Source organism: Delphinus delphis, chromosome 15, assembly GCF_949987515.2.
Source record: "Delphinus delphis chromosome 15, mDelDel1.2, whole genome shotgun sequence".
NCBI lineage: Eukaryota > Metazoa > Chordata > Mammalia > Artiodactyla > Delphinidae > Delphinus > Delphinus delphis.
The window spans coordinates 57,557,667-57,570,338 of record NC_082697.1 but is presented as its reverse complement, the minus strand read 5'-3'; the positions used below and the strand labels follow the sequence as shown (position 1 = coordinate 57,570,338).

Here is a 12,672-nt window from a genome sequence, read left to right as displayed (position 1 = left end):
GCTCCACGTGGCTTCAGCTGGGGCATTTGCAATCCAGGATCTGCTCCAAAGATGGTTTCTTCACTCACGGGTCTGCCATCTCAGTGCTCCCTGGCCTGTCTCTTTCTTTCTCCCTCTCTCCATGTGGCATCTTGTCCTCCAGGGTCTCATGGCCTGGGCTTCCCACAGCCTGGTAATCTCAGGGTGGTTGCACTTCTTATGTGGTGGCTGGTGTCCAAGAGGCAGGAAGTAGAAGCCGCCTGGCTGGCTCCCAGAGCTGGCCCAGCATTGCTTTCATTGTATTCTATTGGTCAAAGCAATCATAGATCTCCCCAGAGGCAAGGAGGTGGAGAGAGAGACTCCACCTCCAGGCAGGGGAGAGAGGCAAGTGGCCTGGGAGGTACTAGGAGGTCTAGCCTCGTCCCGCAGGCCCCAAACCAGACTGTCCAGAGCCACCTGCCTCTTGCAAATGTCCTTTCCTGTGCACTTAACCTGGTGAGTTCTACCCATTCTGCAGATCCCAGCTAAATCAGGATTTCTAGAGGGTAGTCTCACCTGACCCTATGTGGACTCTAAGAGACCATGATCCATTGTTTTGTCCCCCCACTGCTTATTTTGAAAATTTTCAACCTGCAGAAGTGTTGCAAGAATAACATTACTTAGATTCACCGACTATGAACATTTTTGTCACATTTGCTTTTATCTTTCTCTTTGTATGTGTGTGTGTGTGTATAAATATTTTATGAGCCATTTGTGTGTCAGCTGCAGACATCAAGGCACTTTGCCTCCAAGGACCTCGGCAGTATCTCCTAAGAACAAGACTGTCCTCCCACGTAAGCCCAATACGATGAATACGATGATCACTTTCAGGTGATTTAACACTATTATCCATAGTCAGAGTTCACCAAGGTCCAAATAATATCCTCTAAATCCAGGATCCACTGTGGGTCATGCATTGCATTTCATTGTCCTGTGGGATCCCCTCTTACACCCAAATCCTTTTCCTTCAGAGGACTTTCCCCATGTGCGTTAAGCTCCTTGGTCAGGCACAAGCCCTTCCCCCAGGCACTCTCATGCCTTTCTCTTTATCATCCCTCAGCTTAAGTGCTTCCTCTTCCAGGAAGCTCTTCTTGACCAGCCTGTCTCACATAACCTCACTGCCCCCATCATGCCCCACCATATCTCCCTCCTTATTTTCATATGGACAACATCACATTGCTCTCTGAAAATCTCATGTGTGTACTTTCCATTTGTCTCCTGTGTCCCCCACTAGGTCAGCTCCAAGAGGGCAGGGACAGTGATAAGTCTTGTTCTCCATGTTAGCACCTGGCACGGTGTCTGGAATCTGCTAGATCCCTTGATGAATGAACACATGAATATTTCACTGTGAAATTTTAACCAATGGGTGAAAATAGAGTTTTGGGTTGCTGGGGCTGATGTCTTTACCAAACTTTTACCATGTCGTAAACCTCTTAACACAGCTGCTAAGAATTTCTCCTGTGTCTTGGGCTACAATCCAGCCTACCTAAGCTTGGCCTCTATTTCGCTCAGACGAATAACCCCTGCCCACAAATTTACCAAATTGCATTTATACAGAGCCTATGTGGCCTGAAACAGGGCCCTCAGTCCTACTACTTAAACTACCCCAAATATCTCTGCTTGCTGCACATGGGTCCCAGTCTGTGAGCAAGACATGGGTGAGTATCCCCAGGCTAAGGGATAATTTTTTTTCCTGGAGAGAGAAGTGGTAGATAAGCACAATTAGCTCAAAAGGAACTGACCTCAAGCTGTGGAGGTGATGGGGGCAATTTGTGGGTAGTTCACACTCCCCATGATCCTTACCACCATGTGTGGTTTCCATGGTGGCAGAGTTTGCCACGGCCAGAATTGGCTGTTTGCTATCATTACAGAACCAGCTGTGCTGCATCTGTATCCTTCACAGGCACTCTGGACATCCATCCCACAGATTACTCAGATCTTTAGGAACCCCCCAAAACTCAATACTCTCTTTAAGGTGAATAGTTAAAACTCTGTATGGCAAAAATCAAATATGATCTGCCTTTTGTATTGTCTTGGCCCAAATTCCATCCGAACCTGTCCAACGGCATTTACTATATTCCCCTACAGCCAAAATCCAGGGAAACATAATTGGGTTAGAAATCGTTTTAAATAAATCTTGAGTGTAGAAAGATTTTCTTCATACATCAGACGTCATTTCCCTCTATCAAAGTAAGGAAGAGAAACTTCAGGTGTCTTTGCCCCTGTGGCCAGTCATAGCATCTACAGGTGTGTTTTCTGATACCATCTTCATTGATCCAACTTACTGCAATCTTTAAGGTGTTTTATTTCACTGGCATTGACAAACAGCTGTCCATCTTGTTACTGAACTGAACTCGGGTTCACTTGCCAGACGCACAGAAAAGCCCATCTGCGGACACCAGGTTGTGGTGCATTGCACAGTGCCAAGCAAGAAGAACAGGCAGCTTATGCTCAAAAGACCCGAGCTCTTCGACGGGTTTTAGTGAAGGATTTTTAAAGGCAACGTTAGGGGTGAGGGTTGCAGGGTACATGATCAGCTCATGGATGTTCTTCTGATTGGTCGGTGGTGAGGTAACAGGGAGGTGTTTGGGCAATCTTAACCATCAGTCTTCTGACTCCAACCAATCTGGGGTCTACGTGCTTGTGGTCAGCAATTTCTATCCAGTGAGGCCCTGGTTTCTGTAAAACAACTCAAGGATATGTGTCCGATTGTTATCTATATCCCTTGAGGAGGAACTGAGGTCCTGTGACTCTGTTTTACGGCTGACCTATTGTTTAAGCTATCATTAATTTTCTTGCTGGACTGCTTTTCCTTTGTTTCTGCATTCCCTCACTTCTCTAATTAGTAACTGCTTGAGTCTGCTCTTTGGATCCTGGGGAAGGCCGAGGAGACTGAATCCTTTCTCCTACAAACAAGAAACAGGGGGCATCGAGGGATCTACCACCAGGAAGGCCCTGCAGGGTCCTGCTCGCTTTCAATCTCACAAAACCCTGGCCCTAGTTTTAAAATGATAAGAAATTTTCCTTTCAAAGAAATTTGAGAAAAACATCCTGGTATATGGATGATTAATTCATTGTCTATGTATAAGAGTTGTTGCTTGTTGACCAGTGATGGTCTGAGTTTTAACTAATGTTTGTTCTTTTCCACCATCTAAATAGCTAATCTGTTAAGCTCTCCCACCACCCATCGTAATTGCTGTGGTCTCTGTCGTCTCAGACTTTGCTTGTGTATTTGGAGGATTAGATCCCAGTGGGTGCGACTCTTTAACCCAACACAGTTCTACCACCCACAGTTCACATTGTAGAGGAAGAAAACTTCCTCTTCCCTTCTAGGGGCTATGAATGGAGCCTGTGAATTAAACTGACAAAAGACAGATTAATAGGAGAAAGGAATACAAATTTTAATATTTTTACATGCACAGAGGTTTCAGAGAAAACACGTGAAACCCCAAAGAAGTGGTTAGACCTGGAGGGCTTTAACAAAGGGCAATTAAATTATGGGGAAGTGACAAAGGAAAGGGATTTGGGGCTCCTAGAGGTGGTAAATTGTGGGAAGGTGACTAGGAAATATATAGCAGATAAAGGTTTGCTTAATGGGGTTTGTTATGCAGATTAATCTCAGGTCTTCCAGGTACTGGAGAGGGAAACCCCTTTACAGAGGGAAATTTATGTCACCTTTACAAGTGGAAATTTATGCCTTGATTTTAGGCAGAAAGGGGGAGCCAAGTGAACTCTTCCTGTGTCTTCGGTTTTCTCAAATGCATTCAGCTCAACATAATCCTTATGCCAAAGTGGCATATTTTGTGGTGGCACGTTTTGATCCCTTTCAACACAGATAAAAAAAATCAAGTAGCCACATCCTCCCCCTGAGAAAATCTCAGGAGGCTGAAAGGTAGGAACTGACTGAATTAGATTTGTCTGCACTGTAGGACTCCTGATTTTTAAAATTCAATGATTTAACTCTATCCTCTGGATTTGTGGTAACAGGTAATGTAAGTCTATCTCTGAGCATTTGCCACTTCAGCTGTGTCAAAGGAAAATAAGATGGAGTGAGTATTGCTAAGAGAGCTCTCTGGAAAGGAGCCAGGAGGCTGTCGAGGAAGTGGGATTCACGCACGTCTCATTCCGGGTGGAATCTGACCTTTGACCACTTAGTATCTTAACACGGGCATCCAGAACATCTGCACAATGTTCCAGAAGTTCAAGATACCTATTAGACCCTTACCCTAAATAACTCGTTTCAGCCTATCCCTTAAAGACAAATATTTCCTTTTTGCATCAGTCATAATTCTCGCCAGACCATAACCTTGTGGCTTTTGCCTTTATAAGCCCCTGATTCCCTCTTCCCCAGAATACTCTTTTGGTTTTACCTGAATCTGTGACTCCCGAATTGCAATTCTTAGGACCCCAAATAAGGCTCTTTGTTTTCTGAAGCCTTGATACTGATTATTCTTCAACAGCTGCCATCTACCAGTTAAAGATAAAGCCACCATCTGATGTCACGATGTCGGGCACATCTCACTGACAGAAGACATTGTGAAATGATTGACAGAGGCTTTGCATCTTCCATGTTGGGGGCATAAACCCCCCCCCCCCCCGGCCAACATGAGTGTCTAGGAACACACAGGAGGCCCCACCTCCGCAGCATATGGGGTAAGGGCCAGGTGTCCACGTTTTGAACAAATCGTGGTCCCAGGGAAGAGTGCTTGTGTTAGTTTCCCTAGGGCTGTTGTAACAAATTACCACAAACTTAGTGGCTCAGAACAACAGACGTGTATTTTCTCATAGCTCTACAGACGTCTGAAATCCAGGTGTTGGCTGGGCTGTGCTCCCTCCAGAGGCTCTTCCAGCTTCTGGTGGCTCCGGTGTTCCTTGGCTTGTGGCTGCATCACTCCAATCTCTGCCTCTATCTCCATATTGGAAACGCGTTCACATTATGATTTTTAGAAGAATTTTCTTCTATCTCCATGGCCACCTCTGAGTGACATGCCATCTCCTGCTGACCCTTTGGCCCAGTAAATTAGCAGTTACCTCGGAAACAAGGTATTTCTAATTTACCCATCCCCAGCAAAGGTTTTACGTTTTTGCTTTCTACCATTTACTAATAAAGGACTTGCTTTGTCCTAGGTATTCTATGTTACATCGTTAACTCCTTACAATGACCCTGAATCAGGGCTCTTGAGCTCAGGCAGCAGAACCAGTTAAACAAGGAAAGAGAGGGAGAAAGAGGCAGAAGGAAGGAGTCAGCACTGCCTTCATTCTACACATTGAGAAAAAGCAGGCTGAGATGCTGACCTCACGGTAAGTGTTGGAACTGGCTTTCAGACTCAGGGTCTGTCTGTGAATTCCTTATCCCACGAGAACAACGTAGGAGACATTCAGTGTCCAGGACAGGTGGACAAGCTACTGCCCTGATACTCAATTCCCGGGGTGAGGATGCACCTCCTCTGTCTGGGGGCCCTGTGGTCTTGGTGAGGAAGCCATCAAAACTATAGAACTTGGAACTGATTACAGGGGCTAGGCTTGGCCCAGTGTGGGAGAGCTGGTGGAGAAGCCTATGCAAAGTGTTCCCTCTGGGTCTAGTGTTGAGTCTGGAGTCGCCAGAGGTCAGCCAGGTGGCCGTCAGGAAGGAAGGAAGGAAGGAAGCGGACAAGTACGAACTGGAAGCACGTCTGTGTGTGACTACCTCCAGCCTCGAAGCCACAGGAAACACGGCCTATAGGAAAGGCACAGAGCAGCACGCAGAGGTGCCCTTCACTTGGCCAGGCACTTGGCAGGAGCTGTGGGTCTATGAGCCAGCAGAGCATAGAAGCCTCCACGCTCTGATGCCCCGTGTCTATCTTCAGAACATAAAACACAGAACTGATGTTTTGCTTCTGCTCCAAACTGCATGCAGTGTCTCGTGACCAACGCTAAACTTGAACCAGCCAGGGAAGGACATCCTTGGAAAGGTAGTTCCAGCTTAGTGACATGGACATCATCCAAAGCCACTATACCTACCCTGAGTGTCAAGAGTAGCGGAGTATACCTCTCACTCACCAAAAATGCCAGAGGTTTACTTTCTTGTTCGCCTTGCAGCTTTGACACATGCCCTAGGATAAGCCAATCTGATATGTGTCTGGGCTTTGATTCTGGAACCACAAGGCAGCAAGGACAGTGGAAAAGGCTTTCTGTTCCGCCCATTGTCCCCACGAGGCCGCACAGCCTGTGTATACAGCCGGAACCCAGGACCAGGGCGCCGCATGTGAATGGGCTGGGTCTCTGTGACTCGGGCAAGCCAACTAAGCTCCCTGGACCTGTTTCCACTCTTTAAAATGGGCAGAAAATATCTTAACATATCATTATGGGGTATAAATTGCATAAACTGTCTCAGGTTTGAAACCTCATGGGAATTTGTTGCAAAGTATCTTTTTTTCCCCTTTCCTGTTTTCCAAGCCAGAGTCTCTCAGCTCCCTGCTGATTCCAGGAACCGCCCCACAGCCTTTTCTCAATATATTCAATTTTAGCTCATCAATCAGGAGTTTGGTTCTGTTGCTTCAAGGAGGCATAAAGGTTTCCCACCAAAAGCGCATGAAACGTTTCCTGGGTGGAGGTGGGGTGTTTACCTTGTACTATGTAACTGTACAGTCCTGGGTCTTGTTCTCAGGCCGGTTCTCTTCTGGTGTCCCTGATAGGTAACAGTTGAGGATCTTGCTCCTGCCCCTCCAAAAGGCAAGAAACATTAATGCTTTCTGGGCCACCAGCTGTAAGATGCTTGCTTGCTATCAGCGTTCCTCCTCATTCTACTATTGTGAAGAGCTCTTTTGCTTAAGACTTGTATACCTATCAACATTCCAGAAGATCTGCTGGTTGGGATGCAGTTTCGCTCTGCTGATGCACACCAAAGTCTTGGCTTTGGGCTTCGCTCAGTGAGTGAATGGCTAGTTGATGCCAACCCAAGGGTGCAGTTGTCCTCAAGTGAAGCCCTTGTCCTGTGCTGCAGGACACCCTCCACTGCTCCGAGCCTGAAATAGGACCTCACAGAGGGCAGCTCATCTCTTCAAATTCAGGTCAGAATTTGGCTCTTTCAGTCATAATGTTTTAAAAGGTAGACACAGGAGACTGAAAAATAACATCTTTATTTATGACTGAAAATGTGACAGCATTCACAAAATGCCAAGGAAAGCCATTCCTGTTCAATTTTTTAAATCTCAGAGCCTCTGAGGCCTGAACTTTCACTATATACCAGAAAAGAATGCCTCTCTTGAACAGACTTTCACACTAACTGTTATTTTTCTGTTTTCTCAGTGTCCTAGTATTACTCATCCACGGTTTGTCCCATTAGGGACTGACTTACACTTACCCAGTCTGCTCACCCGCCAAGTTTCTTGGGCTACTTGTAGGAGCCACAGCTCACATCAGTGTTCCCTCAGACAGAGGTAAGCAGGACATCTATGGGAGCCCCTTAGTGTTATGTTTTAAGTAATGACGGTAGCCAGGAAATAAGCAAAGGGTCTCATTAGGGAATCAGCAAATTAAAGCCTTAAATCTAAGGCAGACAACTCCATTTTCCTCCACTGAAATAGCAGGTTGGGTAATTTTTTATTTTACAAGAGATACTGTATTTTTTGTGTACACAGCATACGTTTAAGTAGTTTTATTACATATGTAAGTATACAAACCGATTTCGGGAAAACCTAGACTATTTCCCTAAATGATTGACATGGCCTAAAACAAAAGGGGGGAGTAGGGAGGGGCACAAATTAATAGCCCTTAGAATTTGAACAGAACGGGAAGACATATTTTCATAAAATCTTGGTGTAGATGCACCCCAAGGATGATCTGGCCTCAGTAAAGAGATGAATTTTCCTGTACCTATACTGACCACAAGCAGGTCACCAAAAGCTGATATTCAAGAGAGGAAATAGTGGTTGCTTGCATCCTAGGGCTTCTGATAGAAGCAGCAGCTCCATAGTTACCGAATGTATTGTAACTAACACAGCTTAGCAACATGGGTCCATGATGGTGTATGTCTTAGAACATATCCATTGGAAGTATTTATTGAATGCAAATCAGAAATTCATGAAACTAGAGGCCACTTACAACATAGGGAAGAGGACTGTCCCTGTATAAAGGGTTCACAATCTGAACTGGCCCTTTAAGACATTGAATAGGGTTAGAGAACCATTGTAAACAAACAACTGAAGTATGAAAAAAAATGTAGTACAATATATAATTATCAAATACTTTTCTTACTTTTAGGTAAGATTTTCAGAAAACCCAGGAATAGATTTTATATCACAAAATGGTCCATATCGCCCAAAAATGTCTTTTGACTGGACAGTAAAATAATATTTGTTGGAAGTTAAAAAATGAGATAAAGTACAGGCCATTGGGAGTGGTAAAGCTTTAATTTCTCCAACTTTCTTCCAGCTCATCTTATTATTAGGGATGTCATGGCACAGGAAGATGTGGTAGCTTTCCACGGGGGCACACTTGGGATTGATTTTGGTTATGTTCCAAGTCAGGGCAATGCCCTTGGGTCTCAGCACCCGTTTCACTTTGAGCTCAGGCTTCTGGGGAGGAAGTGTGTCTCGGATTTTGTCTACCAGTTCGGGTAGTAGTGGTGGTAGTTCTGGGAGAGGTGGCAGGTGCTCAAAGGATTCAAGAACCTAGAACACATTTATAAAAAGTTTAGCAAGCTGAATTGGTGGGTTCTGATTTTTTTTAAGTGGTCAACTGCAGTTCTACAATATATATTTCCCATTCCTCAATCCATTTATCAAAATCATAAGAACAAAAGGATGCTTCAAGGATACGTGAGGCTGGATCCAGTTTCTTTCAAGCATAAGCTTCTTTAAGAGTTAAGATCTCTACACTCTGGAATATCACTCATCCAGAATGGGTTAGGGCCCAGACATTCTGGAGAAATATTCCATCTCATTTCCAAACCTGTGTTCCCAAACATGAAAAGTGTGAGTGTAGGAGAACACCCATTTCCATCCACCTTCATCAACAATGGTTATTATTCTTAAAAATCTTTTCCAATTTGTTGGACTAAAAAATGTAGTTGTTCTAATTCTGTAGCTTCTGGAAAATTCAATTAAATTATTTTAATTGAGTAAATAAGTAGACTCACAATAGCACATTTGAAAAAGCATATTAAAGTGCTTTCTAAGATGAAATGTAACCCAAATGTTTCTTTATGAGTAAAATGGATACTTCCACTCAATTTGGAATGAATATCCCTTACAGAACATTTCATATCAGTACCTGGGCTGCATTTTGTGCCTCTGGGGTTGTCTCTTTTGAGATTGAAATAGCTTTCGTAGGTGACTCAAGCATGGATACTGGACTTTCTGTGAACAACAGAAGGTTTAAAAGTAAAATGTATCTACAATAATCAGTCCCATAGCCTTTAAAGCAAACAGTAGTTTACATCTTGGGTAGTAATTAAATGTGAACTAAAATTATAAAACTGTGAAATAAGAAGATAACTTTTGATATGCAAAGGTATCAAATATAGAGAATTTTTCTTTAATGTGACAAAAATTCCTCAAGGTAAACACTAATGTCATGATGCAACTGGGAACTAGGAAAAATTACCCATGGTAGAGGGATTCCTGCTTAGCAGTCTTAGAGGCAGATTTTGCTCTGTTAGGTCAACAAGGATGTTTGCAAACACAGAACTGTTTACAATCCTATAAGAATGTGTGATACAAACAAGGCCTGGGAATTCAAACTAAAACTCATGCAGGCTGGGGTTGGAGGTATCCCATGGTAGCCTAGAGGGAATTAGACATCAATTGTGGACTGCTGAAAGGGAGGGGAAGGGAGGAGAGACTCTGAGAGAATGGAAGAAAGAGAGATGGTTAGAAGAAAAAAAGGAGGAAAATAGAGAAAATGTGGGTGTGAGGGAGAGAAAGAAGGTTTAGTAGGCACAAGAATGGTTTGAGGACAACTGGGGAAAGTACCATGGGGATAGTAAGAAAAGTGCCTCCATGTTGGAAAGTAATAGGACCAGACAGCTAAAAATTTCAGAAGTTTGAACATATCTAATAAGCAGCAAAAATCATTTTTAATCCACTGTGTGTGCAGTGATATAACTGTTTAACGTACTTTAAGAATCTCCCCCAATAAAATTTTTTACTTGTATTTTTCTTTTAACTGACAAGGATAATTGAGATTCTACACTGTTTCAAAGATAACTTATTAATCGCTTTATTTACTGGTGTTAAAATACGTTTTTGTAAAGGTAATGATTTTACGCTTTTAATTGTAAGAGAATCGATGCATGAGAGATTGGTTCAAAATGGCAGAGTAAAAGGATGTGTGCTCACTCCCTCTTGAGAGAGCAGCAGAACCACAACTAACTGCTGAACACTCATTGACAGGAAGACACTGGAACTCACCAAAAAAGATACCCCCACATCCAAAGACAAAGGAGAAGCCGCAATGAGGCGGTAGGAGGGGCGCAATCACAATAAAATCAAATCTCATAACCGCTAGGTGGTGACTCACAAACTGGAGAACAATTATACCACAGGAGACCATCCACTGGAGTGAAGGGTCTGAGCCCCATGTCCAGCTTCCCAACCTGGGGGTCTGGCAATGGGGGGAGGAATTCCTAGAGAATCACACTTTGAAGGCTAGTGGGATTTGATTGCAGAATTCGACAGGACTGGGGGAAACAGAGACTCCCCTCTTGGAGGGCACACACAAAGTAGTGTGCACATCAGGACCCAGAGGAAGGAGCAGTGACCCCACAGGAGACTGAACCAGACCTACCTGCTAGTGTTGGAGGGTCTCCTGCAGAGGCGGGGGGTGGCTGTGGCTCACCGTGGGAACAAGGACACTGGCAGCAGAAGTTCTGGGAAATACTCCTTGGCATGAGCCCTCCCAGAGTCCACCATTAGCCCCACCAAAGAGCCGGGTAGGCTCCAGTGCTGGGTCGCCTTAGGCCAAACAACCAACAGTGAGGGAACCCAGCCCCACCCATCAGCAGACAAGCAGATTAAAGTTTTACTGAGCTCTGCCCAACAGAGCAACACTCAGCTCTACCCACCACCAGTCCCTTCCATCAGGAAGCTTGCACAAGCCTCTTAGATAGCCTCATCCACCAGAGGGCAGACAGCAGAAGCAAGAAGAATTACAATTCTGCAGCCTGTGGAACGAAAACCATATTCACAGAAAGACAGACAAAACGAAAAGGCAGAGGACTATGTACCAGATGAAGAAACAAGATAAAACCCCAGAAAAAGAACTAAATGAAGTGGAAATAGGCAACCTTCCAGAAAAAGAATTCAGAATAATGATAATGAAGATGATCCAGGACCTCGGAAAAAGAATGGAGGCAAAGATCGAGAAGATGCAAGAAATGTTTAATAAAGACCTAGAAGAATTAAAGAACAAACAAACAGAGATGAACAATACAATAACTGAAATGAAAAATGAACTAGAAAGAATCAATAGCAGAATAACTGAGGCAGAACAGATAAGTAACCTGGGAGACGAATGGTGGCATTCACCGCCATGGAACAAAATAAAGAAAAGAGAATGAAAAGAAATGAAGACAGCTTAAGAGACCTCTGGGACAACATTAAATGCACCAACATTCTCATTATAGGGGTCCCAGAAGGAGAAGATAGAAAGGACCCGAGAAACTGTTTGAAGAGATTACAGTCAAAAACTTCCCTAACATAGGAAAGGAAATAGCCAGCCAAGTCCAGGAAGCACAGAGTCCCAGGCAGGATAGACCCAAGGAGAAACATGCTGAGACACACAGTAATCAAACTGACAAAAACTAAAGACAAAGAAAACTTACTGAAAGCAACAAGGGAAAAATGACAAGTAACATACAAGGGAACTCCCATAAGGATAACAGCTGATTTCGCAGCAGAAACTCTACAAGCCAGAAGGGAGTGGCATGATATATTTAAAGTGATGAAAGGGAAGAACCTACAACCAAGATTACTCTACCCGGCAAGGATCTCTTTAGGTTTGATGGAGAAATCAAAAGCTTTACAGACAAGCAAAAGCTAAGAGAATTCAGCACCACCAAACCAGCTCTACAACAAATGCTAAAGGAACTTCTCTAAGTGGGAAACACAAAAGAAGAAAATGACCTACAGAAACAAACCCATAACAATTAAGAAAATGATAATAGGAATATACATATCAATAATTACCTTAAACGTCAATGGATTAAATGCTCCAACCAAAAGACACAGGCTCACTGAATGGATACAAAAACAAGACCCATATATATGCTGTCTACAAGAGACTCACTTCAGACCCAGGGACACATACAGACTGAAAGTGAGGGGATAGAAAAAGATATTCCATGTAAATGGAAATCAAAAGAAAGCTGGAGTAGCAATACTCATATCAGATAAAACAGAATTTAAAATAAAGAATGTTACAAGAGACAAGGAAGGACACTACATAACAATCAAGGGATCAATCCAGGAAGAAGATATAACAATTTTAAATATATATGCACCCAACATAGGAGCACCTCAATACATAAGGCAACTGTTAACACCTATAAAAGAGGAAATCGACAGTTACACAATAATAGTGGGGGACTTCAACACCTCACTTACACCAATGGACAAATAATCGAGACAGAAAATTAATAAGGAAACACAAGCTTTAAATGACACATTAGACCAG

General features: G+C 43.5%; 1 protein-coding gene across 2 annotated transcripts in view; it reads right to left on the bottom strand.

The window, feature by feature from the left end:
- Window positions 1–7,132: 7,132 nt before the first annotated feature.
- The window catches only part of ATF7IP2 (activating transcription factor 7 interacting protein 2), a 75,708-nt gene continuing 70,168 nt past the window's right edge, over window positions 7,133–12,672 (bottom strand). Inside the window, exons 11-13 of one of the 2 annotated variants that reach the window (XR_009522131.1) lie at window positions 10,786–10,867; window positions 9,271–9,356; window positions 8,654–8,669 (exon numbers count right to left, since the gene is read on the bottom strand). Coding sequence is in view for 1 of the 2 variants with exons in the window: in XM_060031730.1 (XP_059887713.1) it covers window positions 8,256–8,669; window positions 9,271–9,356 (500 nt within the window). In the remaining variant the exon portion in view is untranslated. Of the gene's footprint in view, window positions 8,670–9,270; window positions 9,357–10,785; window positions 10,868–12,672 lie in introns of both variants that reach the window. The other variant, XM_060031730.1, reaches the window with a different exon arrangement.